A 25,551-nucleotide genomic window follows, 5' to 3' on the forward strand; every position below is an offset into this window, starting at 1 on the left:
GGGCCCGGAGCAGCCGCAGCCTGAGTGAGCATCTCCGGTCCCAGCAGGGCGGAGGACAGAGTCCACTCACGAACTGGGGAGCCCGGGTGCGGCCCAGGGCTGCCCACCCGCAGACACACGGCCTCCTCCTGGCCCCGCGGTCAGGCCCCGGCGAGCTGCGGCCGTTCCATTAGGGACGGGGCCTGGCGCTAGGACTCTAAGACTCCAAACCCGCCTTTCTTAGAGGATTGATATGGCCCCTGGGGGCCTCCAGGGGCCACAGGAAGGCGAACGCTGCTGTCGCCAGTGGCCGGGGGCTACCATCCCGCTGCCGTCAGAACCTGGACCACACCCGTCGGGGGGGGGAAGCACGGCCTTAGAGCTGCCGCGCCCCTGTTTCTCGTCCGGGGGTTGTCACGGCCTTGATGGGTCTCCGCACACAGCACGTGAGACAGGCATCACCAACCGGCCACGCCTGGGCTTAGCGGCTCTGGGGTGACGAGATAAATTTGGATCCCGAGTGGCCTCGGCTGTCCCACCTCCCGCAGAAGATGCTCGCGGGCATGGTGCTCGAGCGGTCGTCTTTTCCCTGCGGGCACAGACGGCGCCACGTCTGCTGCCACGTGCCGGACACGGGGTGACAGTTGATGGGCCCGGGGACTTGCCTGTTCCCTGAGGTGCCCCACACCCACCTAGGGCTGTTTCTTGTTTTTGTTTTGGGGCCACACTAGGCGATGCTCCGGGGTGACGCCAACCCCTGGCTCTGCACTCGGGGATCACTCCTGCTGGTGCTCGAGGGGCCTACGGGATGCCGGGGATCGAACCTGGGCCAGCTGTGTGCGAGGCAGATGCCCGCCCCGCTGTGCTCACTCCGGCCCCCACCTGGGGCTGTCTCTACCCAGGAGGCTACCAGCAGTGGCGCCCCACTGAGGACTGGGTGCCCCGCGGGCCGGGCAGAAGCGCAGCTGCCTTTTGCTCGCACGGACACGTCACAGACAAGAATCCCTTTCCCTCCGGAGGCCGCGGGCCCGGGCGCCTCTGGGACGTGGCCTGTGTGGTCCTGTGCGCCTCCTGGCTTCCTGCTCTCAGTGGTGTTGGGTCCCCACCCCAGGGGCCATGAACATAGACGTCTTGTCGTCTTGTTAAAGTGGCTACAGTGCTGCTCTGTGCACGCACAGGCATGCAAACACAAACATACACACACACAGCACACATGCACACATACACATACACACAGCACACACACAGCACATATATACATAGCCCATGCACATACACAAATAGCACATCACACACAGCACACCACACATAGCACACACATCCACAGCACACACACATCCACACAGCACACACATACATAGCACACACACATATGCACACAGCATCCCACACACAGCACACATACATTCACATACACACAGCACACACACAGTACACATAGCATGAACATACACAGACACACATAGCACACACACAGCACACACATAGCACACATATACATAGCACATGCACATACACAAATAGCACATCACACACAGCACACCACACATAGCACACACATACACAGCACACACACATCCACACAGCACACACATACATAGCACACACATATACACATAGCATACCACACACAGCACACATACATTCACATACACACAGCACACACACAGTACACATAGCATGAACATACACAGACACAGACACACACACACACACACACACACACAAACGCCAAGTTCCATCTGCTGCCCCATCTGGCCTGGGAGCGCATCTCTCTCTCATTAGCTCTTTCCTGTGTTCCGGAGAGGGAGGGAACTGACCTTCTCATCACTGGAGTTTTGATTCTGTAACGCTCGGGCAGTTACGGCATTGCGTGTCTTTCTGGAACACAGCTCTGTTTTCAGAGAACTCACTGGAGGATGCTTAACATTTTCCTGCTCTTCCAAAACCGCCCTGGGATAGGTTCAGATCGCAGACACCCCCTCAGTTCGAAGGACAGAAGCTTGACATGAACTGGGGGGACACTGCATCATGTGATCCGGGCTCTCTCTTCACCCAGCTTCTCCCTCTGGCGCTGGCTCCCTGCTCTCACGGCCCCTTCTCTGCTCAGCCGCAGCCCAGAGACGTGCTGTTCTTCAGTCTTGCTCCTGGGTTGGTTTGTTTTGTTTGCTTTGCTTTTTGGGTCACACCCCAAAGTGATCAGTAGCTACTCCTGGCTCTCACTCAGGAGTCTCTGCTGGCGGTGCTGGGGGGACCGTAGGGGATGGTGGGGATCGACCTGGGTCAGGTGCATGCAGGGCCGACGCCCTCCTGCCGCCCTGCCGCCCAGCCCCAAGCTCACGGCTTTTCCAGGACCCTGTTGAGCTGGCCGAAAGCTCTGAGATTCATTCCTCTAACTTGCTCAGACTCACTCCATCTTGTTGGTTCTGAAATGCTTGGCACGTATTTTTAAAATGCTTTGTCCAGATTTTTTAATTTTTATAGTAGCCCCAGCAGAAGGGTGGTTTTGGATGATTTTAGTTGTTCATTACCAGAATTGGAAGTTGTTAAAATTATATGAGACATTCTTCGGGAGATTTTTCTTCCAGGCCTGTTTCTCTACTCAAACCTTGTGTGTGCATATACACCCGCAAACACACTCGCACACACACACACATGCACACACACACACACACACCCTGCTTTTTTGCCACAAGTACATATCCCCACCACTGCAGACCCCCAGGGTGGCTCCTTTGGTCCTGGGTTCGAGATCAGAAAGGGTGGAACTATGCTCTCTCAGGCGTTCTTACTCCAAAGTTCTTACTCCAAGGCAGCAAAGTGCTCAGGGCCTGGGAAAGTTCTTTGCTCTTCTGTTCTGAAGAGATTCAGGAGTGAAGGACGACCTTGGAGGAAGAAGCAGCTGTGGAAATGTGGACAGGGAGTGGCTGCACGGAAGCAGGGGGTGGTGGTGTCAGGCCTGGCTGAGGGCGGGTGCTGGTAGCACAGGGCTGCAGGGCTGCAGGGCGTCACCACTCAAACGCATCCTCCTCTCAGCACTCCCGGGTTGCACCTGGACACGTGGCTGGGAAAGGGGTCCCAGTGGTGGGCGAGCTGACACCCCCACTTTGAGTTCAAGGAGCGGGTGTTCACTGGGGCCTTGGGCTGTGGGCGCCCCTTGTTGACAGATTGTAAGACAAACACGAGAAGGAAAGAGACAGATTCCCAGTTTCCTCGTCCAGAGGCAACGTTAGCTGTCCGCTGGTCTGGCTGTCCTTCCTGTCTGTGGTGTGTCACAGGAAGAGAGTTCCTGGCGTGTGGGTAGGTCACATACATACATTCTCCAAGCTTAGCGCGTCCTCTTTGTCAGCTTCTATTATTCTGGAATTTTGGCTAGAGTTGAGCTAATCTCACACACCCGTTTATTCCGATTAAGGACATTGTCTTCTGATCCACCCAGGGACGTGGCCCTTGGGCAAGTTCTAACGTCTCGTCGTAAGTGAGTCTCTTAGTAGATGGATCCTCGGATCCCTGCTCTCCGGGAAGGCTTTGGATCCTAGCCTGCAAATGTGTGGCCAAGGCCGCTCACCCTCCTCAAGTTCTTCCCTCCTCTGTCCTTCTCCCCACTATACTCTGGGGTGATCTAGAAATCCCCCCTTTACTACATTACATTTCCTTCATCCGGATCTTTCCTTTGAGGGATTCAGGACGGCATGAGCTTAGAAGTCCCCTCAGCACCCTTCTCCCTCAGCACCCTTCTCCCTCAGCACCCTTCTCCCTCAGCACCCTTCTCCCTCAGCACCCTTCTCCCTCAGCACCCTTCTCCCTCAGCACCCTTTTCTCTCAGCACCCTTCTCCCTCAGCACCCTTTTCTCTCAGCACCCTTCTCTCTCAGCACCCTTTTCTCTCAGCACCCTTCTCCCTCAGCACCCTTCTCCCTCAGCACCCTTCTCTCTCAGCACTCTTCTCCCTCAGCACCCTTCTCCCTCCGCACCCTTCTCCCTCCGCACCCTTCTCCCTCCGCACCCTTCTCTCTCAGCACCCTTCTCCCTCAGCACCCTTCTCCTTCAGTACTCTTCTCCCTCAGCACCCTTCTCTCTCCGCACCCTTCTCCCTCCTCACCCTTCTCCCTCCATACCCTTCTTTCTCCTCACCCTTCTCCTTCCATACCCTTCTCCCTCAGCACCCTTCTCCCTCAGCACCCTTCTCCCTCAGCACCCTTCTCCTTCAGTACTCTTCTCCCTCCTCACCCTTCTCCCTCCATACCCTTCTTTCTCCTCACCCTTCTCCTTCCATACCCTTCTCCCTCAGCACCCTTCTCCCTCCGCACCCTTCTCTTCCACTCTAGGTCTTTTGAACCACAGGGTCCTTACATACAGCGCTGATACTTTCCCCTCATGCGTTTAGTTTCATGTTGAAATCTATTTTCATTTCTACTGGAGGATCATAAAGCTATTTCCCGGTGTCACCTTCTACTCATCAGCATTTCCTTGACATGAACCTATTTGCATTTAAAACCTGTGATTTTAGTGAAGACATGAAGGAAGAGAGGGGAGGATAGGAGGTGTGTGGCTTCAGGAACATTCCTGAGGAAAACTGGGCCAGGGACGAGACTGAGGAATGTGTGAGGCGGATTTGTTTCCCACCATGCCCCAGCTGAAGCTGCTGCTGCCAGAGCCCCCGAGGTTTAACCAGGGGGCCTGGGGAGACCCTCCAAGCTGGGGAGACCCCAGCCGGTTCTCAGGTCTCTGGGTCACAGGAAGATGACCAGTCGTCCCCCATCCCCAGGGGCTGCTCAGTCAGGATTTCCGGGCAGGACTCGGGCATCCCCTTGTCTCAAGCTCCCCAGAGACTCTGAAGCTGGCTCAGTGTGTCCCCTCCCTGGAGGTCTGCGGGTCTCCTGTGATGGGGCAGTGCCAAGGGGGCAAGGAAGTTTCGAGAAGCCGACCGTAGCTCCCTCGCCGAGGCCTGAGAGAGGGCAGTGTCGGCAGAGGCAGGGAGAGGGGCGCCCGAGAGGAAGTTCTCTGGGCACCGAGAAGTCCCGACGTGCTCTGTGACTAGGTGACTGTCTGGCTCAGAGAGGTGACGGGAAGAACGCGGAGTCACAGCCACCCTGTCAATGGGGCCAAGGGAGCGGCTTGCGCCAGCGGCCACAGGAGGTGGGGGGGTTCCAGCACCTGAGCGCAGATGTCCCCCAGGGTCCCCAGAGACAGCTGGGCACCTCTCCCGGCCCCACTGCCCCTTTCTGGGGGCGGACCCCAACCCCCTGGGCCCCGTGGCTGTGGTTCACGGGCACGTCGTCCTGGTTAACACGCGCCCATCCCCGGGACAGGCACGGGACGGGGCCCAGGCCCCCGGGCGAGCACTGGAGGAGCAACCTGGGGTCAGCGGGCTCGTGGCGGCTGGACAGTGCCCGGAGATTCGGGGACTCTCCCCTCTCCCGCCTGTGTCCTTGCGAGTCACGCGCGCTTCCTTCGCAGGGTGCCCGCCTCTCGGCCTGGAGACCTTGAGGGTCACCGACTTCCAGCTCCACGCCTCCACGACCAGGCGCTACGGGCTGGGGGCGCACCGCGGGAGGCTCAACATCCAGGTATGTGCTGTGGGGGGAGGGGCACACGGGCGGGGACAGGCGTGGCTCTGGCCCTGCACGCGGTCACCACGCTGTGGCCCTCCCCCTCCCGGCGTGGACGGAGCTGCCGCCTGCTGGGCCCGGGAGACGCCGGGACCCGCTGCCATCCCTGGCGGTCACCTCCTGGCCCTGCTGTCGTGTCCTCAGACACGGCTTCTGCACTGCACAGACGCCTCGTCCTGAGCCCGGCTGGAGCCCCGCCCTCGCCCGGCTGGCTGCCCGCCCTCTGCCTGCCCTGGCTGGGGGCTCGCACTGGGGCTCGGTGGTGGTTCCTGTACAAGGGCTCGGGTGGGACTCCGTGATGGAGCACGGGGACGGGGCTGGGAGTTGGGGGCTTTAATCTGGGGCTTTAACGTGGGCCCTACGCTTGCAGTTCTCTCGTGGGGAGCCACCAGGGCCCACCCAGGCTCTGTGGGGGGTGGGAAGAGGTGAACACGAAGGTCAGTGGGGTTGGTGTCACAGGCCAACAACGCTGCGTGTGTTCTGATACAGGGGGTCAGGCTGTGTCTGCTTTAGGGAACAGTCTCGGAGACGGTGTTTACACGCCAAAATGCTGAAATTTTTTATCATTAGATTTTTTTGGTGGGAGCAACGGGGCTGAATTCTTTTATTTTTTATTTTTTTTGCGAATTTTATATACTTATTTTCATGAAGTAGTTCACAATCGTTCATTGCAGATAATATTCAAACACCAGTCCCACCACCGAGCACCTTCCCGCCTCAATAAGAGGGAAGTGTGTGAAGGTTGTTGTATTTCCTTCTGGAGCCATTTAAGTCCGTAGATAGGAGAATACAAGCAAGAATGTTACAACCAAACACATGTGTGCTACTTTTGGCACGTAAGTGGTTTGTGCGGCCTCGTGATCCAGGAAATGCTCTCTCTCTGGGAGCTTTAGTTTATGGTCTCTAGGTGTGGCCATTGATGAGATGACATGGCGCCGGGGCAGTTAGTGGTGTGACTGCCAAGCTACTGGAAAACTGGGGAGCTGGGGGGAGGAGGCCCAGTCCCGATCCTAGTGGGCTTGGAGATCTCAGTCACGGGGCCCACATTACCTAGGTTTTTCTGCCGGTTCCCTCTTGGGTGAGGCTCGTCCGAACATGTGGGGAGTGGTCTTTTTTTTTTTTTTTTAAGAAATTACAATTTTTAATTGGAATAAGAATGTTATCTAATACAGAAAGGAAGAAAGAATTACATAGGTATTCCCAAATTTGAGCTATGTTTTGGGACCGTATATATCCTTTGAATTATGTTTTAGTGTTAGATAAGATCTCTTCCCCTGAGTCTGATTCGACAGTTCAACTTTTGGTATCCTTTTTTTTTGTCTTTCTTTTTTTTAAAAAAATTTTTATTATATCACCATGTGGAAAGTTACAAAGTTTTCAGGTTTATGTCTCAGTTATACAATATTCAAACACCATCCCTTCACCAGTGCCCATATTCCACCACCCAAATCCCCAGTATACCCCCCGCCCCCCACCCCCAACTGTATAACTGATGAATTTCACTTCATTTGCTCTTTTCCTTGATTATGTTCCATATTGCAAAACAAAACTCACTATTGTTGTTGGAGTTTCCCACATGGCGGTGCTTGGGTTCTGGAGGTTATCTGCTGCCGGGGTGCTGCTTGGGGTGGGGAGGGAGACTCAACCCCCCACCCTCCCAGGTGGGGCTGAATATTTTAAGTCATGACTCTCTTAGAAAATTCTAGAAGAGGGTCTCCTGCAATGTGGGCGCGTGGCACTGTGCGTATCTTTAACAAGCTGGTAGCATACACTGGGGGATGGTCAGACGGCCCAGGAGCAGAAAAGGGGGACCCCAGGATAGCGAGGACTCTGTCTGCGGACCCCGATGTCAAGGCGCCCGGGACTCGGGTGGGGCCTGTGTCCCTGCTCGTGCCCCATCCTTGCTTTGCTGTTCGGTTTTCCGGAAGCCGCGTGTCAGCGACTCGTCATCCTGCCCCGGGAAACTCCACCGTAGGAAGGAATGGCACGGGCTCAGGGCAGGGGGCTCAGGGTCACGGTGCCGGAAGTGGGGGGCCCATGCCTGGCCCCTCCGTCCCCTGAGGAGGCCTGGGGGGCTCCCACCCTCTGCCTTTTGCTCCTCCAGCAGCAGTGCCCAGAAGGACGCTCTCGGAGAGACCACGTGGTGCCAGGAACAGGCTCTGGCATCACACACGGTGGGCATGTGCCTGGCCCCTCTGGGCCCTTCCTGGGGGCTCCTCAGGATCCGGCCCAGAGGGGCAGCGCACACTTCTGACAGCCTGTCCCTCTTGAGCTGTGCCGCACAGCCAGCCTGCAGTCAGCCTTGCTGTTCCATGACTCCTTTTATCCGCTGTCTTTGAAAGTGTCCCTTTGGGCGCTAGAGCGAGAGCACAGCAGGAAGGGCATTTGCCTTGCATGTGGCCAACCCGGGTTCGATCCCTAGCATCCCATATGGTCCCCTGAGCACAGCCAGGGGTAATTCCTGAGTGCAGAGCCAGGAGTAGCCCCTGTGCATCACTGGGTGTGACCCAAAAAAAGCAAAAAGAAAGAAAGAAAGAAAGAAAGAAAGAAAGAAAGAAAGAAAGAAAGAAAGAAAGAAAGAAAGAAAGAAAGAAAGAAAGAAAGAAAGAAAGAAAAGAAAATGTGACTTTGCTTTGTGCTCCGGGCCCAGGGTGGCAGCTCTCAGTGGCTTAGCCTGGACTCACCCGGAAACGGCCCAGTACGGAGGCCGCCAGGTCCCGGCAGCCGTGTGGGGCAGATGTCTGGCTTCACTCTGGTGGCGTGACCCTGAGATCCCCTCTCTGCTGCTGGGGCCACGGGGCCAGACCTTGGGCCTGCCCGGCGGGCACCTGCAGGGCCAGACAGCTGGATGCCGGCCGCCTGTGGACGCAACTTTGCTTTCTCGAGACGCGCATTTTTGCAGGGCCGCAGCCCGCAGAGGTCCTGGGCACGGAACCATCCATCGCCGTGGACACGTGGACGGCTGCGGGTCAGCCAGCTCCGGAAGACACGCGTGCCGCAGTCGGCACATGCCAGCGGGTGCCCTCCACGCTCCCCCTGGCCCCCCGAGCCCCCAGCTCTGCTGGAACTTTCAGCTCCCGATAGTGGTTCCCTTGGGAATGCACATCTTTATTCCTAAACCCTAGGGTCTCAAGGGGCTGGAGCGGTAGTACAGCGGGGAGGGCGCTTGCCTTGCACGTGACTGACCCGGGTTCGATGTCTCGGCATCCCATCTGGTCCCCTGAGCACCGCCAGGAGTGAATCCTGAGTGCAGAGCCAGGGGCGACCCCTGAACACCGCTGGGTGTGGCTTCACGGAAGCCAAATCCCAGGGTCTCCCGGCTGGGGAGAACACCCACCTTCCGGCGAGGGCGGGCTGCCCCCACCCCCCGACCTCCAGGCTGGGGCTCAGGGTCTGGCTGCCCTGCTGCGGGTCGCCATGCTGCGAGCACTTTAACCCCAGGCACCCATGTGCTACCGAGGACCAGAAACTTCTATCTGTCCTCGTGATTCTAGAGGGCAGGACCTCAGAGCACTTGGGGGTCCCATTAGAGACACCCCGATGTCTTCAGCCCTCGGGGGGTTGGGGGGCTGGGGGGGTGCCGGGCCCAGGTGCTCACCTTCCACTCGGCCGAGTGGGGGCAGCATTTCAGAAGCGCCGGCTGGCAGGGGGCCCCGGGGTGTGAGGGGAGGGGCTCCGGCCCTGACCCAAGGCTGGGGTGGGCTGCTGTGGGGGGCAGCCAGTGCCCTGGTGGGGTCCCCAGGACAGGGCGGCAGGGAGAGGGCCTTTCTGGTGGATCCCTTCAGCCCCACGCAGCTGTCTCTGGTTCCGAATTGTGCAACAGCTTTGGGGGTTGGAGTTAATGTTGAAAGGGTCTCGGTACCCCTGGAAGCTTCCCTTGGTCTGGATGTCGGAGGGGCTGGAAGGGGGCTCATTCTCGCTTCAAACGCTGGTCCTACGTGGAACATTCCAGAAAGGAAACAGCCCCTGTTTGTTGATTGAGCCTGGGGACTCGGGTTCAGCGAGCCTCGCCCGCGTCCAGGGGCTAACATGGTACTGAGTCGGGGTTCCCGAGGTCCACACCCGGGTCCCCGGCCTCCCGCCCAGCTCTCCCCTCTGCCCCGTCTCCCCCGCCGAGGGCCGGCGCGCTCCCAGATCCCCCCTCCCTAAAGCACCACCTGCCGTGCCGTGTTCCCGTGAATCTGTTCTCACGCCTCCGCCTGGCGGGCTCCTGGGAGGGGGCGACCACCTTAGTCTGCACTGCACCTGGCACGCCGACTGCCCTGGGCGGGGGGTGGGGGGGGGAGAAGGCAGGAGCCGTGGGTCAGACGTGTGAGGGATGGGGAGCCCGGGAAGCCCATTAGAGCCTGTCCCGGAGCCGGGCCGGGAGGAGGACGGGCCGGCTCGAGGGGGTTCCGGCTGGTTCCGTCGTCATAGCAGCCCCCCCTCGGAGGGTGGCAGGAGCCGGGGCCTGGTGTCCCCCTCCGAGCTCCGTCCTCACCTTTCTGCCTCCTCCGCTCTGTAGGCGGGGATCCACGAGAACGACGTGTACGACGGGGCCTGGTGCGCCGGCCGGAAGGATCTGCACCAGTGGCTGGAGGTGGACGCCCGGCGGCTGACGCGGTTCACGGGGGTCATCACGCAGGGGAGGAACTCGCTGTGGCTGTGAGTGACCGGGCCTGCCTGGGCCTGAGCTCCTGCGAGCCGGCAGAGACCAGCAGGGGCCGAGGCTGGCGGGGAGGCGCTGCCGCGTGGCCGGGGGAGGGGGCTTCCTCGGGGCCACACGTCTCACTGGGTGGGGGGCAGAGCCCTTGGGACGGTGGCAGCCTCGTGGGACCCCTGGCACATTCTCGGGGCTGCAGCCAGCGCTCTGGGCAGTAGGCGGCGGTGCTGGGCGGAAGGTGTGGCCCTCAAAGGTGGGCGCCGAGTGCTCTAGGGCAGGGGGCCGGGCAGGAGCTGGGAGCTCACCCAGCCCAGAGCTCGGGCCCAGGATTGCGGCAGTAACAGCGGCTGGACCGTCCTCCCAGGCCAGGCCGGGGGTCTCGGGGGCCTGTGGCGGAGCGTTCCCAGGTGCGGAATGCAGTTGGGGGGGGTCCCTGGGAGTCGGATGCTGTTGATGTCCACTTCCTAGCTGCCCCTGGTGGTCCCAAGAGAAGGTGCTAGAAGGCAGAGGTGGCCGTCAGGTCTCCTTGGGGCTAGGAGGGTCCCCTGTGGGGGACGGTGGGGCCCCTGAAGGCAGCTTCCGGGAACAGTAAGATGCCTGTTTGCGGCAGAGCCATGACCCCCCGCATGCTCCAGCCAAGTGCACGGGTGCCAGGGAGCAGTGGACGCACCCCCGGTGCCCTGTGGCCACCCAGTGTGGACAGAGGCGGTAGACATGGGTTGGCAGGGCCTCACACTGTCTGAATTTAAAGGAAGGCTCCTCCAGGCCCCCCAGCCCTCTCCAGCCCTGGGGCAGGAGCCAGGGGCTGACCTTTGCCCCCGGAGGTTAGGGGTGGTGTGGCGTGGCCTCCCCCTTCTACACCGCACACCGAGACCGACACTCACCAGCCCCGGTCGCGGTCACGCTGAGTCTGTCGACTTGCTGGCGAGATGTCGCTTTGTCCCAGAAAGGCCAACGTGGCCAGGGAGGGCCACGAGGGCCCGCAGAGATTCTCTGTCCACGGCCCCAGGAAAGGGACCGTCGGGCCGTCGTCAGGCCGACTGACTCTCCACCACGTTTCCTCCGAGTCTTTTTTTTTGTTCCTACTGTAAAGATAAAGTTAGAACATCTAACGCTATTTAAACACATTCCTCAGGACTGCAGTGTTCTGGGTAAACAAGGGTTCTGAAAAATAAACGTATTTGTGATCGCATTACACATGCTGTTATTTTTAACTTCAAAGCACATCGAGGGAGCAGGGAGACGGGGCCCTGGGGGAGCCTCGATGAGCTCCCCGCCCCCACAGAGGAGCAGACCCCCACCCCGAGGACCCCCAGGACACCAGGCTGACTTGCGGGCTGCAGAATTATGGGAAATGGCTTCAGACTCAGAAGCACCTCTGGGGAGATCCCCACCCCCCAAAATACCACATACCCCTGGATGTTCATCCCGTTGCCAGATTTTTTTTTTCCTTTTTGGGTTACAGCCAGCGATGCACAGGGATCACTCCTGGCTCTGCACTCAGGAATTACTCCTGGCAGTACTCGAGGGACCATATGGGATACTGGGAATCGAATCCTGGTTGGCCGCGTGCAAGGCAAATGCCCTCCTCCCTGTGCTATCGCTCTGGCCCCCGCCACCAGATTGTTTAATCGCCTTTTCAGTAGCTCTCCTGGCCCTGTGTCTTGCCGCCGTGTTCTGTGCCCCCCTTCTGCCTCTGCACCCCCACTTTGCAACAGACGCCCGTTGCTCAGCGGAGCCGTGTGGTTGGTGGCACCGGCCGTGGGTTTGCACTGGTCCGTGGCGTGGCGTGTTCTGTGGCCTTCCCGTGGCACGCACGCCTGTGTATGCCCAGCGTTGCTCCGGGCTCTGCGTTTTGCTGGAACCTTCTCGTCACCTTTGTTCACGCTGATTACATGCCGGCAGGGAGGAGGTGAGTCGTGGAAACTTGGAAGGAAGAGCCGGAGATGGAACAGAGATGAGAACAGGATTTTTCCGTGCACGGATAGACCCGCCCCCGCCTCCCGCCGTGGGGAGAGACGTGGAGGGTTGGGCCTGAAAGAACCGGGGCAGCGGGCTTGCATGCAGCTCACCTGGGTTCGGTCCCAGGCACTACCTGGGGCTGCCCTGAGCCCTGCCCGAGGGATCCCGAGTTCAGAGCCAGCAGGAAGCCCTGAGCCCCGCCGCATGGGGCCCGAGAACTTAGCAAAGAAAAATGAAAACCAGATCTGGGAGGGAATAATGCCCCCGGCCCACACGCACGAGAAGCCTGGGAGGGTCTGGGTGACCTTGAGGGGGCAACGGGGTAAGACCTTTCTCCGGGTTATTAGCATCAGGAGCACAGCAGGGAGCACGGAGGAGACTGGATTTCACATTCGATTCCTGTGGGTGATGGCCCCGTGTCGGAACTCAGCGGGGGGACATGCCAGACACCCTCCCGGGCTGCCGTCCCCGTGCCCCGCTCCGGCCCTGCGGGGTCCCTGGGGCACACACCCCTTGCTTCTTTGCTGGGGGAGGCAGGCACCGGGGATCGAGCTCGGGGCCTCGTGCGTCACGATGAGCCCCCGGGAGTCTCCTGAGGAGAGTGACGGGTGGGAGCGTGTGTTCCCAGCCGGCCAGGCTGCCCTCAGGCCAGCGGAGGGATGGCGCCTGAGCCACGAGTGACGGTGGCACCGACTCTGCCCCGTCTGGTCACCCTCGGAGGCGGCACCATCGAGGCCGTGGGCTTCCCCTCCCCTGCCCCGCACCCTGGCGGCTGCTCTGGCCGCGCCCTCACCCTCCTCTGCCTTGGGGTTCATGTTTCCCCCCGACTGTTCTTCGAGGGTCTGGACGGCGGACGGTGCCCTCTGAGTCTGCGGCCCGGACCCTCGCCCGAGCCCGGGCCTCTGCTGTGGCTCGTAGGTGACTCTGGGATGAATGAAGGTCGTTACAGGAAGTAGTCAGTCCCTTGGGCTCTGAATGGTCACAAAGATGGAACCTGTGCGTGCGACATGCCCAGAACAGGCTCCCGTGTGAGGGCGGGGGGTGCCTGGAGAGACGGGGGAGCCCACAAGGATTCCCAGGGGGTCCCGCTCCTGGTGGGCAGCACTTCTTTTCCTTCTCGGACCCCTGCTGGGCTCCTCTCGGGGGCGGGTAGGGGGTCTCTGTGTCCTGATGATACGTCCTGTTCCGGCTGTGATTTCACAGTGGCCTTCCGCTGCCCGGCCCCTGGAATCTCGGGGTGCAGTGGGGTCTCCCCATGGTGTGACTGTGGGTTTCTCAGGGCCCCGATTTCTAAGCTCTACTTTTTATGAGTCAATCAGGGGATTGAGTCCCAACTGGCAGTGCTCAGGACCGGTCCTGGCTCTGTGCTCAGGGGGCGGTATATGGTGCCGGGGACTCGAACAGGGTCTGCAGGGGCCTTACCTGCCGGACTGTCGCCCTGGGCCCCCCGATCCTGTTTGCCTCGAATGTCCTTCTCGGACAGGGACAGAAGACGCAGCTGGGCAAGGCTGGGTGGGTGACCCTGGAGGCCTGCCCGCCCCCTCCCAGGAGCACCCCTGTAAGAAGGGTCTGTTCTCCCCCCTCCTATCCCCCCACGCCTGCTCTCCGTCCTCCGGGCAGGCGGGCAGCTGGGAGCTCAAGGGCAGGGGCGGAGGAGGAGTGGGGCCTGGCAGAGCCTGTGGGGGGGGGGGGGGCTGGGCCAGGCTTCAGGGCTGGAAACGGGCAGTTTCCCTGGGACTGTGCTTGTGCAGCTGTGGGCGTGTCGCAGCTTTCCCTCGGGTGCAGGGATGTGCCCTTTGGAGTTCTGGTCTACAGGGACACTAAGGGCGGGGGAGGGGCTCAGAGAGCCCCAGTGTCCACCGCCCGATGCCGGGTGCCCACTCTCCAGCGTCCAGCACCTGGCTTGTCCCCAAATGCAGCTAGGTGTCGCCAACTTTTTTTTTTAATTTAAATAACCCTCTGGCTGTGTTCATATTTGTAGAACTTTATTTATTTATTTTTGGTTTGGAGGCCACACCCGGAGGTGCTCAGGGGTTATGCCTGGCTCTGCACTCAGGAATTACTCTTGGCGCTCCTTGGGGGACCATACAGGGTGTTGGGGATCGAACCCACACCAACTGCGTGCAAGGCAAGCGCCCTTCCTGCTGTGCGAACACTCTGGCCCACGTTTGTAGGACTTTCAATGGATCTCCGCAGTGGCATCTGCTTCTGACAGTTCCTTCACGCGTCCCTGACTCCGACCCGGGCAGAGAGGGGTGGTCCCTGCCTGTGGGGGGGCTCAGTCTGGTCAAGGAGTCCAGGAGCAGAGCCGGATCCTTAGAACCAGCGAAGTGGACAGCCCTGGAGCCCGACAAAGTGGCCATGGACTCAGGGACGCGCGGAAGGAAGTCGGGAAGGAGCGGGAGACGCAGGGCAGGTGGGCAGCGCACACAGCTGGCTCGTCGGGGAGAGAGAGCCTTGGTTCTACTTTGAACCGTGGAAACAATTCTTTTCGGACGTAACGAAACAGAATGGTTTCGATGACATTGAGAGACTTGCCTTTTTCACCAGCTTAAACGATCCGTCCCACCGCGTGGCAGCGTAGCGAAACCTCAGGAAATGAATCAAAACCGTTCTCCCGTCTCCAAGTTTCAGCAAGCAAAGAGGCAGGTTACCCCCGACGTGGTGATTGAACCATGTTTCCTCTGCTCCACCAGGCGTGGCTAATGGCTCGGGTGAAGCTCGTGCTATTTACAGCAACCAAACGTTTTCGGTCTTAACTGTTGATGAGAGAGACGCTTGCTTCGAGCCCCGTGTCTGCGCCCGCGTCCTTAGAGGGAGCTTTTCCGTTGAGTGGACGCGCCTTTGGCCTTTGAGGCGGGCGGGGCTGATTCCATTCCAGCAGGGCTGGGAACTCCGGGAACTTGGGGTGAGCCAGCGGGGACTGAGGCCTGTGGGGGTGGGGGCGGATTTCTTTCTCGCCATGAAAGGACAGAAGGGGGGTTCGACGTGGGGGTCCGTTGGGGGAACTCTGGAGGGGAGAGGATGAGGTCCCAGCCCAGAAGCAAGACAAGGACAGGGAGCGGGTGGGTCTGGGTGGGAGGGGCCGAGGCGGGGTGGTGAGGGGCGGGCCTCAGGGCTGGAAGGACGGTGCCCCCCTGAGATGGCGAATAGGGGGGGCGAAGGGGAGTCCGGGGCACTCTCCGGCTCCCACTGGTCGGTTTTATGTTCGGGGTCAGGCGGGACGTGGGGTCCTCTGCAGATGTCAGGAAGGCAGGTTTGGGGGTGGCAAGCGTAAGGCAAGTGGACTAGGGGGGCTCCTTGTCCAGTCGAGGGGAGGGTCCCCCACCCTCCCAGCTCAGGGCACTGGTCGCTGCCCTTGGCGCTGAGGCATGAAGAGACAGTAGAGCCAGTGGTCTCTGCTCGCCAGGAAGCCAGGCTGTGGCGGGCTCTGGGGGGATGCTGGCCCCCAGGACCCCCAGGCTGAGCCCGGAGCTGGGAGGAGCAGGTCCTGGCCTGAGCGCCCCGGGGAGGCCCAGCCCGAGACTCAGGGCCAGTGGGGAGTGGACGGGAGCGGCGTCCAGGAACGCAGGGCTGGCCCTGGCACGGGCTCTAAACCAGAACTTGGTGGGTGGGACGAGGCGGGGGTCCGGGCGAGGAAGGTGCCCGTGGGAAGCTGCGGGCTCCCAGGATGAACTGCAGGACACGCCATCGTGCAAACCAGATGGACGTGGAGTTCCGGGCCCTGCCTCACCCGGGGACCCCGGCCCTGGGATGTCTGTCCTCCACGCCCCCCACCCACCCCACCCCCCCGCACCCGCTGGTGCCTCTGACTCTGCAGGTGCCCTCGGGCGGGGCCAAGGGCAACCTCGGCTGCCTGGGGAGGGCCCCGGACACGGAGGGGAGGGCTGGAGCCGGGAACAGTGGGAGGACGGTGCGGCCGGGCCCATCAATCACTGCCCGGCGCCCTCCCAGGAGCGGATGTGTTTTCAGAACATCCAGAGATGGGTGGGACGGGCCATTTGGCACCTGCGGGGGAGACAGACGCTTCCAGCCCCTCTCCCGCCCCTGGTGGGTCAGCCCGCTCTGAACTGTGGCCTTGTAGGGGATCGGGCGTGTTTCAGTGAGCTCCTCACCCGCCCCGGGAGGCGGCTCTGGGGCTCTGGGTCCCTCCCCGGAGGCCGGCTCTCCGTCTCGTGCTCCAACCCTCCGTCTCTCCCAGCCAACAGTCAGGAGTCACTGCACATGAAACCATAAAGCTCACTTGGGTCAGCTGGTGTTCAGGGTGATCCAGGAGCGGGTTCTCGGAAGGTAAACTGATCTCTGAAGGGGAAACGTAGCATGCACGGTTTTTCTTAGGGTTCTCCCCTCTAGTGACTCCCCACAAAATCCTCCCAAAGGTTGTGGGTGCAGTTTAGAATCTCATCGATTCTGGGGGGAGGGTACCCCCCTCACTTGATTTGGCTCCACGCCTTAATACACAGCCTCTCCAGGCTTCCTGACCTCAGAGCGCCCTGCTCAGGAGCTTGTGCCTCAGTGGCAGCCAACTCTGCCCTGCCCCTGGGCCTTTGCACATGCCACTTCCTGCCCGGAAGCTCCGTTCCTGCAGCACACTCTCTCTAGCCTTCCTTCTGAAACGTGTCCTGTCTCTCTGTGCCTCCGTCTCTCTGATGTCATCCTAGTGCCCAGTCAGTGACTGTCACCAATGCTGGGCATCTGAGTCCTCTCTCTGCAGGCTCCAGGCCCAGAAACCCGGGCACTTGTCCCCTGACTGTGGGCCCTGACATGCCTCCCTGCGGATTCTGGCCCTGGGAGCGCCAGAGGAAGGCAGGAGAGGCAGGAGCAGGAGCAGCCAGGCGGCCCGGCTGTGCCCACCTCGCTCTGTGCCAGGGCGGGCAGCGGCCGGTGCTCCCACTCCGTCTCCCGCGTTTCCAGCCCCTCCCCGCCCCCTTTCTCCTGTCTCACAGGCCAAGGGCCCTTTCCGGCCTGGGGGCCGTCAGCGTCCGCCTCTGACCCGCCGCTCTCGGCGCTGGGATCCACCACAAGCCTGCCCCCCCGCCCCCACACCCAAATTTATTGGACTTGGCCCCTCGAGTGGCATTTTTCACAGAGGTCATGGAAAACGGACGCTGTTTCAGCTTACGGCCCCGCTCCGCGGCCCCACCTTCTCCCACGGCCGCGCCGCCAATCCAGAGAGGAAAATGGAATAAATCACCAGCCAGGCTTTCATGGCGCGTCCAGCACTCACGCTGGGAATGTGGCACAGCCCGTGAGCTCGGGGTCTGCGCGTCCCGGGGAGGGAGAGGAGAGGAGAGAGGAGCGGCGGGGTGGGGGGGGGGGAGAGGAAGGGGCAGGCGGGGGCAGGGGCGGGGGGAGACGGGGGGCAGGGGGTGGGATTAACGCCCTTGATGGTTGCTTGCGTGGGCAGAAGCTGCCCCTCCACCTCCAGCAGCCACTGTCCCCCCTGCAGTTTGGTTTCCAGAAGCTTCCTGAAGGCCAGTGTAGCCCCCTGAGCCGTGCTGAGTGGGAACTCAGCCCAGCCAGGGGATCGAACCGGTGGGGTTGCTTCAGGCGGGGGTGAGCCGGACGCAGGAGCGGCCGGCGTCCTCCAGCGCCAGCAGGAAGTTGGCCGGGCAGAGGGGGCACCGTGTGGCTCTGCCCGGCCCAGCCGAGAAGGCGGTGGTGCCACTGCCCGCAGGTGCCCAGTGGGGGATGCCCCCGTGCTTCCAGTCCGAGCTTCCTAAACGGCAGCTCATGACCCTGGGACTGGGCGTGGGGGTCCCGAGCACTTGGCAGCAGTCAGAGGGCTCCTTCTGGCCGGGCAGCGACCCAAACCGAGTCCAGGCCCGAGGGCTTCCTGGCGCGCGTGTCGGGGTCGTGGAGGACAGGGCTCCAGCGTCCCCGGGAGGGGCTGGCCGTGACCACGAGCCACAGCGAGCAGTGTTCGCCCACCCGGACGGGCGTTGTCGTGAGGGTCTCGGGGCGTGGAGGGAGAGAAGATGGAGCGAAGGCCGGCGCAAGGGGCAGTGCTGACCCCAGGGCACGGAGCAGCCCGGGTGTCCCCAGGACTCCCTGCTGGTCGCTTTGCTGCCCAGTGGCTTCCCAAGACGGAGGCAGCACACGGCGGGCGCCAGACACCTCCCCTGCCACTGCTCTGGAGCCTTGACCTTTTCAATTCCGCAAGGGTGGGGGGCGCCAGAGCCCCCTGGGGCGGGTATTGCCTCGGGGCTCGAGGGCAGAGATTCGACTCTTTTTACCCTCAAATGGCCTCGGGAGGAGCCCCTCAGCCTGGCATGGCCCCTGCGCTCAGGAGCTTCCGGGGGGCAGCCGTGGGTCTGCCGGGTCACATGACATGGGGGTCCGGCCTCACTCTGGCATTACCCGCTCCCTGTCCCCGTCCTGTCCCCACCCTGCCGGACACCAGAGGCTGGAGTGAGGCCCTACTCTGTAGCGTGGGCTTCAGTGTCTCTTTCGCTGGGGGGGCGGGCACACCTAACAGTGCTCCCAACACTGTGCTCAGGGTCTGTGCTCGGCACCCAGCATGGCCTGGGGGACCCTGCGGTGTCAGGGATCGAACCCGGCCACCTACTAGATGCAGAGCGAGTGTTGGGCAGGGCTCTCTCTCCGGCCCACGAGATTCATTCGTTTTGTTTGTTTTTCAGCTCTCCCTGGCGGTGCTCAGGACTTACTCCTGGCTCTGTGCTCGGGGGTCACGCCTGGCGTGGCTCGGGGACCATACCCGGTGCTGGGGCTGGGTGTGTCAGGTCAGCCACGTGCAATAAGCGCCATACCCCATGCCCGCTCTCCTCTGTGCTGGGGGCCAGTGCTGCCCAGGCACCCAGGGATCACTCCTGGCGGGCTTGGGGGGCCGCGTGGCGTGTCCGGGATTCAACCTGGGTCAGCCACCCGTAAGGCAAGGGCCCTGCCCGCTGTGCTGTGGCCTCGGCCCCGTGTTTTTCTCTTTCTAATCCCCTGCCCAGACAGAGGCTTCGGATGGGGAATTCCTGGGGGCTGTCCAGCCGCCTTAGCAGAACTTTCCAGCCCTTGTTTGGACGCTTTGGTTTGGGACCAAAGGAAACTTTCAGATGAGGAAAGGAGGTGCCGGCCCGTGGCACCGAGCACTGCTGGCAGGTGGCAGTGCCCTGAGGGGGCCCTGCCAGGGCCAGTCAGGCTGCAGAGGTCACCTCTCGGGGCAAGACGGTCTCCCACAGAGAACAGGCCCGTGGGAGCTGCGTCTGTAGTAAGAGCGTTGTGATTTAAACTCAGGGTTTGGGTGTTTTTTTTTTTTTTTTTAATTTTTTTCTTCTTGCCTGACCAGTAGCTGTTGTTTTTACTGTCTGCTGATTGTCAGCTTCTTTATCACTCATTTGAGTATTTGCCACACATGCCCCTTGCATCCTTCTGGTGTAATACTTCATAACTTCGTAAAGAAACAACATTTTTTATTTTTATTTTTATTTATTTTTATTTATTTATTTTTTTTGCTTTTTGGGTCACACCCAGCGATGCTCAGGGGTTATTCCTGGCTTTGCACTCAGGAATTACTCCTGGTGGTGCTTGGGGGACCATATGGGATGCCAGGGATCGAACCCGGGTTGGCCGCGTGCAAGGCAAACGCCCTACCCGCTGTGCTATCGCTCCAGCCCCAAGAAACAACATTTTTTAAAAGCAGGCCCATAAGAATGTATTTTATATGGCCTGTTACCACGAAACAGCTAGTGGGATGATCAAAACACATTTCCGTGGAAGAAATTTGTGAAAATTGTTGTATCTCACCATGGGGACACGAAGTTCTTGTCTGAGAGTTTACTAAGCTGTTGTTGCTAGTTAAGCCCCCCCGTGGGCATGTTTCTGTTAGTGGAGAGTGGCTGCCTCGGCACTGCATCCCAGCCAAGCCGGTGGCTCCTGCTGGGACGTCAGCAGTGTCGAGTTTGGAGGTGTCGCTCCAGAAAATCCAGAATATGTAACTGAGCCTTTTGGCTTGAGGCAGGGAGACAGCTTTGACGTGTGCAGACACTGGGGCTTTGTTGAAAGGAACTAGCCGGCCCCCCTCCGAGATAGCCCTAAACTCAGGGATTTTTTTAAAAATTCTGTATTTATAAAGTTCACAATCATTTATTGCATTCAACGTTTCAATACCAATCCCACAACCATTACACCTTCCCACCACCATTATTTCGAATTTTCCCACCACCTCCCAAGCCTGCCCCAAAGGCATATGCTAAATAATTTAGTTTGTATTGCTTGTTATGAATAATCTACTGAAAATGATCCAAAAATGTTTTCTTGGAGGAAAGTGTGTGAAAAGTGTTGTATCTCACCTTGGAGCCATAAGCCCCTAGGTCAGAGGTCACTAATGTGTTGGTACAGGTTGAGCCATTCTGTGCTAATATATATATATAACTGTCAGCCTGTTGTTTATCAATTTGCTCGAGTGGGCACCAGTAACGTCTCCATTGTGAGACTTGTTATTACTGGTTTTGGCACAGCAAATATGCCACGGGGAGCTTGCCAGGCTCTGCTGTGCAGGTAGGATACTCTCGGTAGCTTGCCGGGCTCTCAAGAGGGGCAGAGGAATCGAACCTGGGTCGGCCACGTGCAAGACAAATGCTCTACCCACTGTGCTATCGCTCAAGCCCATATATATATATACACATATATATAATATATCTTTTTTAATTAAACACGATTTTTTTTTAAACAAGATCGGTTGCCTTCTACTTTACACCCCATCATATACCCGCTGCTCTTGGTATATCATTGGCATAAAGTATGAGATGTTGCTCCAGGAATTCTAAAATTCCAAATAGGGTGCTAGAGCTGGTGTTAAAATGTTAACTGGATGGTGATTTATGACCATTAATGAGCTTACATGGTGCCCAGAGGCAGCTCATGCGAGAGACTGCCAGACTCCCAGCAGCACCAGGAGATGGGGGGAGGCCACCCATTCCCAACTCCATGTGAGCCTGGAGGCTTCAGTCACAAAACCCACATACCCGAGTTTTTCAGCAGATTCATTCTCATGCGTGAGGGGTTCATCCTGAGCCTGTGAAGGTTGCCGTGAATGTGGCAGTGATCAAGTTCTGGGGTTTGCGGTTTCTGGGGTTCTGTTGGGGCAGGTGGAGGGACTCACCCTCTCCCCTCCGAGGTAAACTTGGGGTTTTTAAGTGATACATTTCTTTTGTTTTTGTCTTTGGGCCATACCCAGCAGTTCTCGGGGCTGACTCCTGGCTCTGTGCTCAGGCATCACTCCTGACGGGGTTTGGGGGCCAAAGGTGGTGCTGGGGATCGAATCCTGGTCTTCTGCTTGTAAGGCAAGCTCTTTCTTTGGGTACCATTTCTAGCCCTTGAAGCTCCCTGGCTATTGTTTGCTTGTTTATTGCCCCCCCGACACCTGTGTCTTGGAGTGAAGAGACTTTGCCACCTTTCTGCCTGCAGACCAGGCTCAAGGCATAGGACGATTTTCTGAGCATTTTCAGCATGAAAAGTCTTTGCCTCCTAGAAGTCAATTTCCGTTTTTTTCCTTTCAAACCACCTTCTGATCGCCCATTTCCCTTTAAAGTTCATGTGGAAAGTGGCACCGGGGCGGCCTGCGATCATCTCCCTGGCACCCTTTGAAGCTGGCAGCGGGGAGTGAAAGCCAGGCGCTTTCCCTTTCTGCTCCGACCCACGCCCTCGTCTCTCGAATGCCATGTAGTAAACACTGAACCCAAACAGCCAAGGAAGAAAAAAAATATATAAAAGCTGCCGCTAATCCGGAGTGGAACTTTGTAAGTGAAGTGGAACTTGGCCTTGGTTTGCATCGGAAGAAAATGACCCTGAACTCGAGGGTGGAACCGAGAAAGTTCCAAAGGCGAAAAGCAGCCGGAAGAGAGAGGCGTGTGGGCCCGTCAGCCCACCCCGGGCAGCCGAAGAAGCCACAGGTGCGGCTGGGAACAAACTCTCACACGGCTGCTTCTCTTTCATTTTCTTTTTCATGCCCTGATGTGAATGTCCCTGTCGACGGACTGGAAACTCACAGGCGCGCACACTCATATGCTTCCACACACACTCACGCACACGCACACGCACGCATGTTTGTTCTCTGTCTGTCCCCTGCTCTCCCGAGAGTTGTGTTCCTAAATCACGACTGTTTATTCTTTGTTTGGGGGCCACAAAGGGCAGTATTCAGGGGTTACTCCTGGCTCTGCACTCGGGGACCGCTCCTGGCAGGCCAGAGACCGTGTGAGGTGCCAGGGATGGACCCTGTGCAAGCGAAGCACCCTACCCACTGCCCTCTCTCTCCGGCCCCATGAATCTTTATGAAATTTTGTGCCATTCTCATCACCCAGCTAATTTTTTTTGGTTCTTTTTACTTTATTTTATTTTTTCACAATATTTGATTACATTTAATATTCAAACACGAATCCCACCACCGTGACAACTTCCCACCACCATTTTTCAGATGTTTCCATCCTGAACAACAACCCCTGCCCAAAGCAGAACCAGAATACTTTATTTTGTATTGTCTGTTATGGAAAAACTGCTGAAAATGCTACAAAAAAGTTTCCTTAGAGGAAGGAATGTTGTATTTCACCGAGGGGCCATTAAGCCCTTCTATAAGAGATCACTAACACGTTCAAGGTTGAGCCTTGTGTGCATATATATATATATATGTATAAATAGATGTATATATATATATATGTTTTGGCATATCGAATATGTCACAGGTAGCTTGCCAGGCTCTGCCACGCGGGTGGGATGCTCTCGGTAGCTTGACGGGCTCTCCGAGAGGGATGGAGGAATCGAACCTGGGTCGGCTGCATGCAAGGCAAACTCCCTGGCCGCTGTGCTATCACTCCAGTCCGTGTATATCTGTAAAAGAAATATTTCCCTCTAAGATTGGTTGCCTCTTACTTTAAACCCCGTCACGTGTGCTGCGGTGTGCGTGGAACATGAGTGGTGTGAGGTATGAGTTGTCCAGGGGAGGATTCCCTCGTGGGTGAGGCTTGGCCTGAGTGTGTGGAGAGTGGCTCTGAGCGTGGTGGTGGTTCAGTTCTGGAGGTTTTCGGCTGCTGGGACTGGGTCCCTTGGGGTGGGGAGGGGTCTCCCCATCCCCCTCCAGGGTGCCCCAAGTGAAACAGCCTGGTGTGGGGTCTGGTGGCATTTTTATGGCGTGTGTCGTGTTATGCTCCCTTCATGGAGAGGACACTCGACTCTGGATCGTGGCCGATGATGAGATTATCTGGCGCCAGCCGAGGCGGCTTATGGGCGTGACTGCTGAGTTTCCGGAAGCAGGGGGTACGGGCTGAGGACCCCCGTTCCTGGTTCCATTGAACCCAGAGTTCTCAGGCACAAAGTCCCACATCCCTGGGTTTTCTGTGGATTCATTCATGGGAGAGGCTCGACCTGAGGGTGTGGATAGCGGTAGTTGAGTTCTTGGGTTTTCGGCTGCTGGGGCTGGGTCCCTTAGGGTGGGGAGGGGTCTCACCCACCCCTCTCTGGGATGCCCTGGATGAAACAGCCAGACTCAACTTTTTTTCTTTCTTTTCTTTTTTTTAAAAAAAAAATTTATTAGTGTATTACCATGAGGCTGTTACAGACTCACAAACTTGTGCTTGCGTTTCAGTCATACAGTGGTCAAGTACCCATCCCTCCACCAGTGCCCATTTCCCACCACCAATGGTCCCAGCATCCCTCCCACCACCCCCACCCTGTCCCCTCCACCCCACCCCGCCTCTGTGGCAGGGCATTCCCTTTTGCTCTCTCTCCTTTGGGGTGTTGTGGTTTACAGTAGAGGTATTAAGTGTCCATCATGCTCTGTCTATCATCTACTTTCAGCCCGCATCTCCCATCCCCAGCGGGCCCTCCTAGCACCCTTTGCTTGGTGTTCCCTTCTCTATCTGAGCTGCCTTTCCCCCCAGCATTCGAGGCCAGCTTCCAAGCTGTGGAGTAATCCTCCTGGCCCTTATCTCTACTATTCTTGACACCCAACTGTTTTTGAGAGCTGGCCACTAGCTATACCATCATTGTCTTTTCTTTGCTCTGCAACTTATTTTTTTTTCCTGTGTTGGGGGTATGGTTGCTTTTTTGTTCATAGTTTTCTAGGAATTTCTCCTGCCTTCATTCCACAATTTCCCGATAATCCTGGGCTCCTCCTCGACCCCCTCCCCCAACAGGAAGTGCTTTCCTGCCCTTTCCGAAGCCTCCCCCTGACGCTGGCAGAGCTGCCCTGCCCGGGGGTGGCCTTGCTTGGTTCCTGCTGTCCTTCCCCTGCCCAGCTGTTTCTGAGACTCTCTGTCAGCCCCTCGAGCGAGAGAGGACGTTTCCGTCTCTTTCATGGCGTCTGGTTCTTGGTCCCTGCTGCTCTCTGGGGTTTCCAGCTCTCGATCCTGCTTCCCTCTTCCTCTCTCCAGGAATGTTCACGCAACTCTTGGACTCCGTTCACAGTCTACTTCACCAACCTTTCCATTTCTGAGAGGTACATTTGGTTCTGCCCGATCATTTTTATGGTCTCTTTCCCTTAGACGGTCTCACCTCATATTTCTTAAGTATGTCATAGGTAAAACTAGCTTAAAGCAAAAAAAAAAAAAAAAAAAGAAAAGATATATGGAACCAAGTTCCTGCGTTTTGCTTCTGACACCACCACTTACAATGTGTCAGCCCCGAGCCTCTTCTGTACCTGGGATTTGGAGTAATTTTAGCTCCTGAGTTGGGCGGCTCTGAGGATAAAGGAGCTTCTGCTTGTGCAGTGTTAGAGGAATGTCTGACGGAGAAAGTATGAATGTATTGATGATAAGAAATTCAAAACATCCTCAAATTTTAAAGTTCTTTAGGATCTCAATTTGTTGGGTGTCTGTGCGCCCATGTTTGTTTTTTTTTTTCCTGCATTTGGGACATAGTTATCCTAGGGAATTTTTGTGTGTGTTTCCTGATTTTGGTAAATTACGAGCTTTGATGAGTTGGTATTTGTAAAACCCTAAGAACCTAAAAATAGGTCCTAAGAACCTAAGAACCCTAAGAAGCCGAAGATTTTTGTTTTTCATTTTGCTTTTGGGGCCACCCCTGGCAACACTCGGGGCTACTTCTGGCTCCCAGCTCTGTGCTCGTGAATTGTTCCCAGCAGTGCTCAGGAGGCATAGGGTACCAGGATTGAACCTGAGGGTCCCGCTTGCAGGGCTTGGGTTCAGCCTACTGGTGTCTCTCTGTTTCTCTCTGTCTCTGTCTCTCTGTGTCTCTGTCTCTTTTTCTGTTTATATGTCTCTCTGTTTATCTGTCTGTCTGTTTGTCTCTCTCTCTCTCTCTGTGACTCTCTCTTTCACCTTGAAGATTCTTTTTTTTTCTTTAAGGGGAATTTCCGTTTGCTTCTTTCAGGTGCTAAGTGGGCACTTTCCGCCTC

The 25,551-nt window shown here is 58.1% G+C and overlaps 1 protein-coding gene across 1 annotated transcript in view; it reads left to right on the plus strand.

The window, feature by feature from the left end:
• CPXM2 (carboxypeptidase X, M14 family member 2) overlaps positions 1 to 25,551 on the plus strand; it is a 68,592-nt gene that overhangs the window by 12,439 nt on the left and 30,602 nt on the right. Inside the window, exons 2-3 of the mRNA XM_055119011.1 lie at positions 5,439 to 5,548; positions 10,095 to 10,234. Coding sequence (XP_054974986.1) covers positions 5,439 to 5,548; positions 10,095 to 10,234 — 250 coding nt within the window. The remainder of the gene's footprint in view (positions 1 to 5,438; positions 5,549 to 10,094; positions 10,235 to 25,551) is intronic.

The sequence above is a fragment of the Sorex araneus genome, chromosome 11 (genome assembly GCF_027595985.1).
Source record: "Sorex araneus isolate mSorAra2 chromosome 11, mSorAra2.pri, whole genome shotgun sequence".
In the NCBI taxonomy this organism is placed as follows: Eukaryota; Metazoa; Chordata; class Mammalia; order Eulipotyphla; family Soricidae; genus Sorex; species Sorex araneus.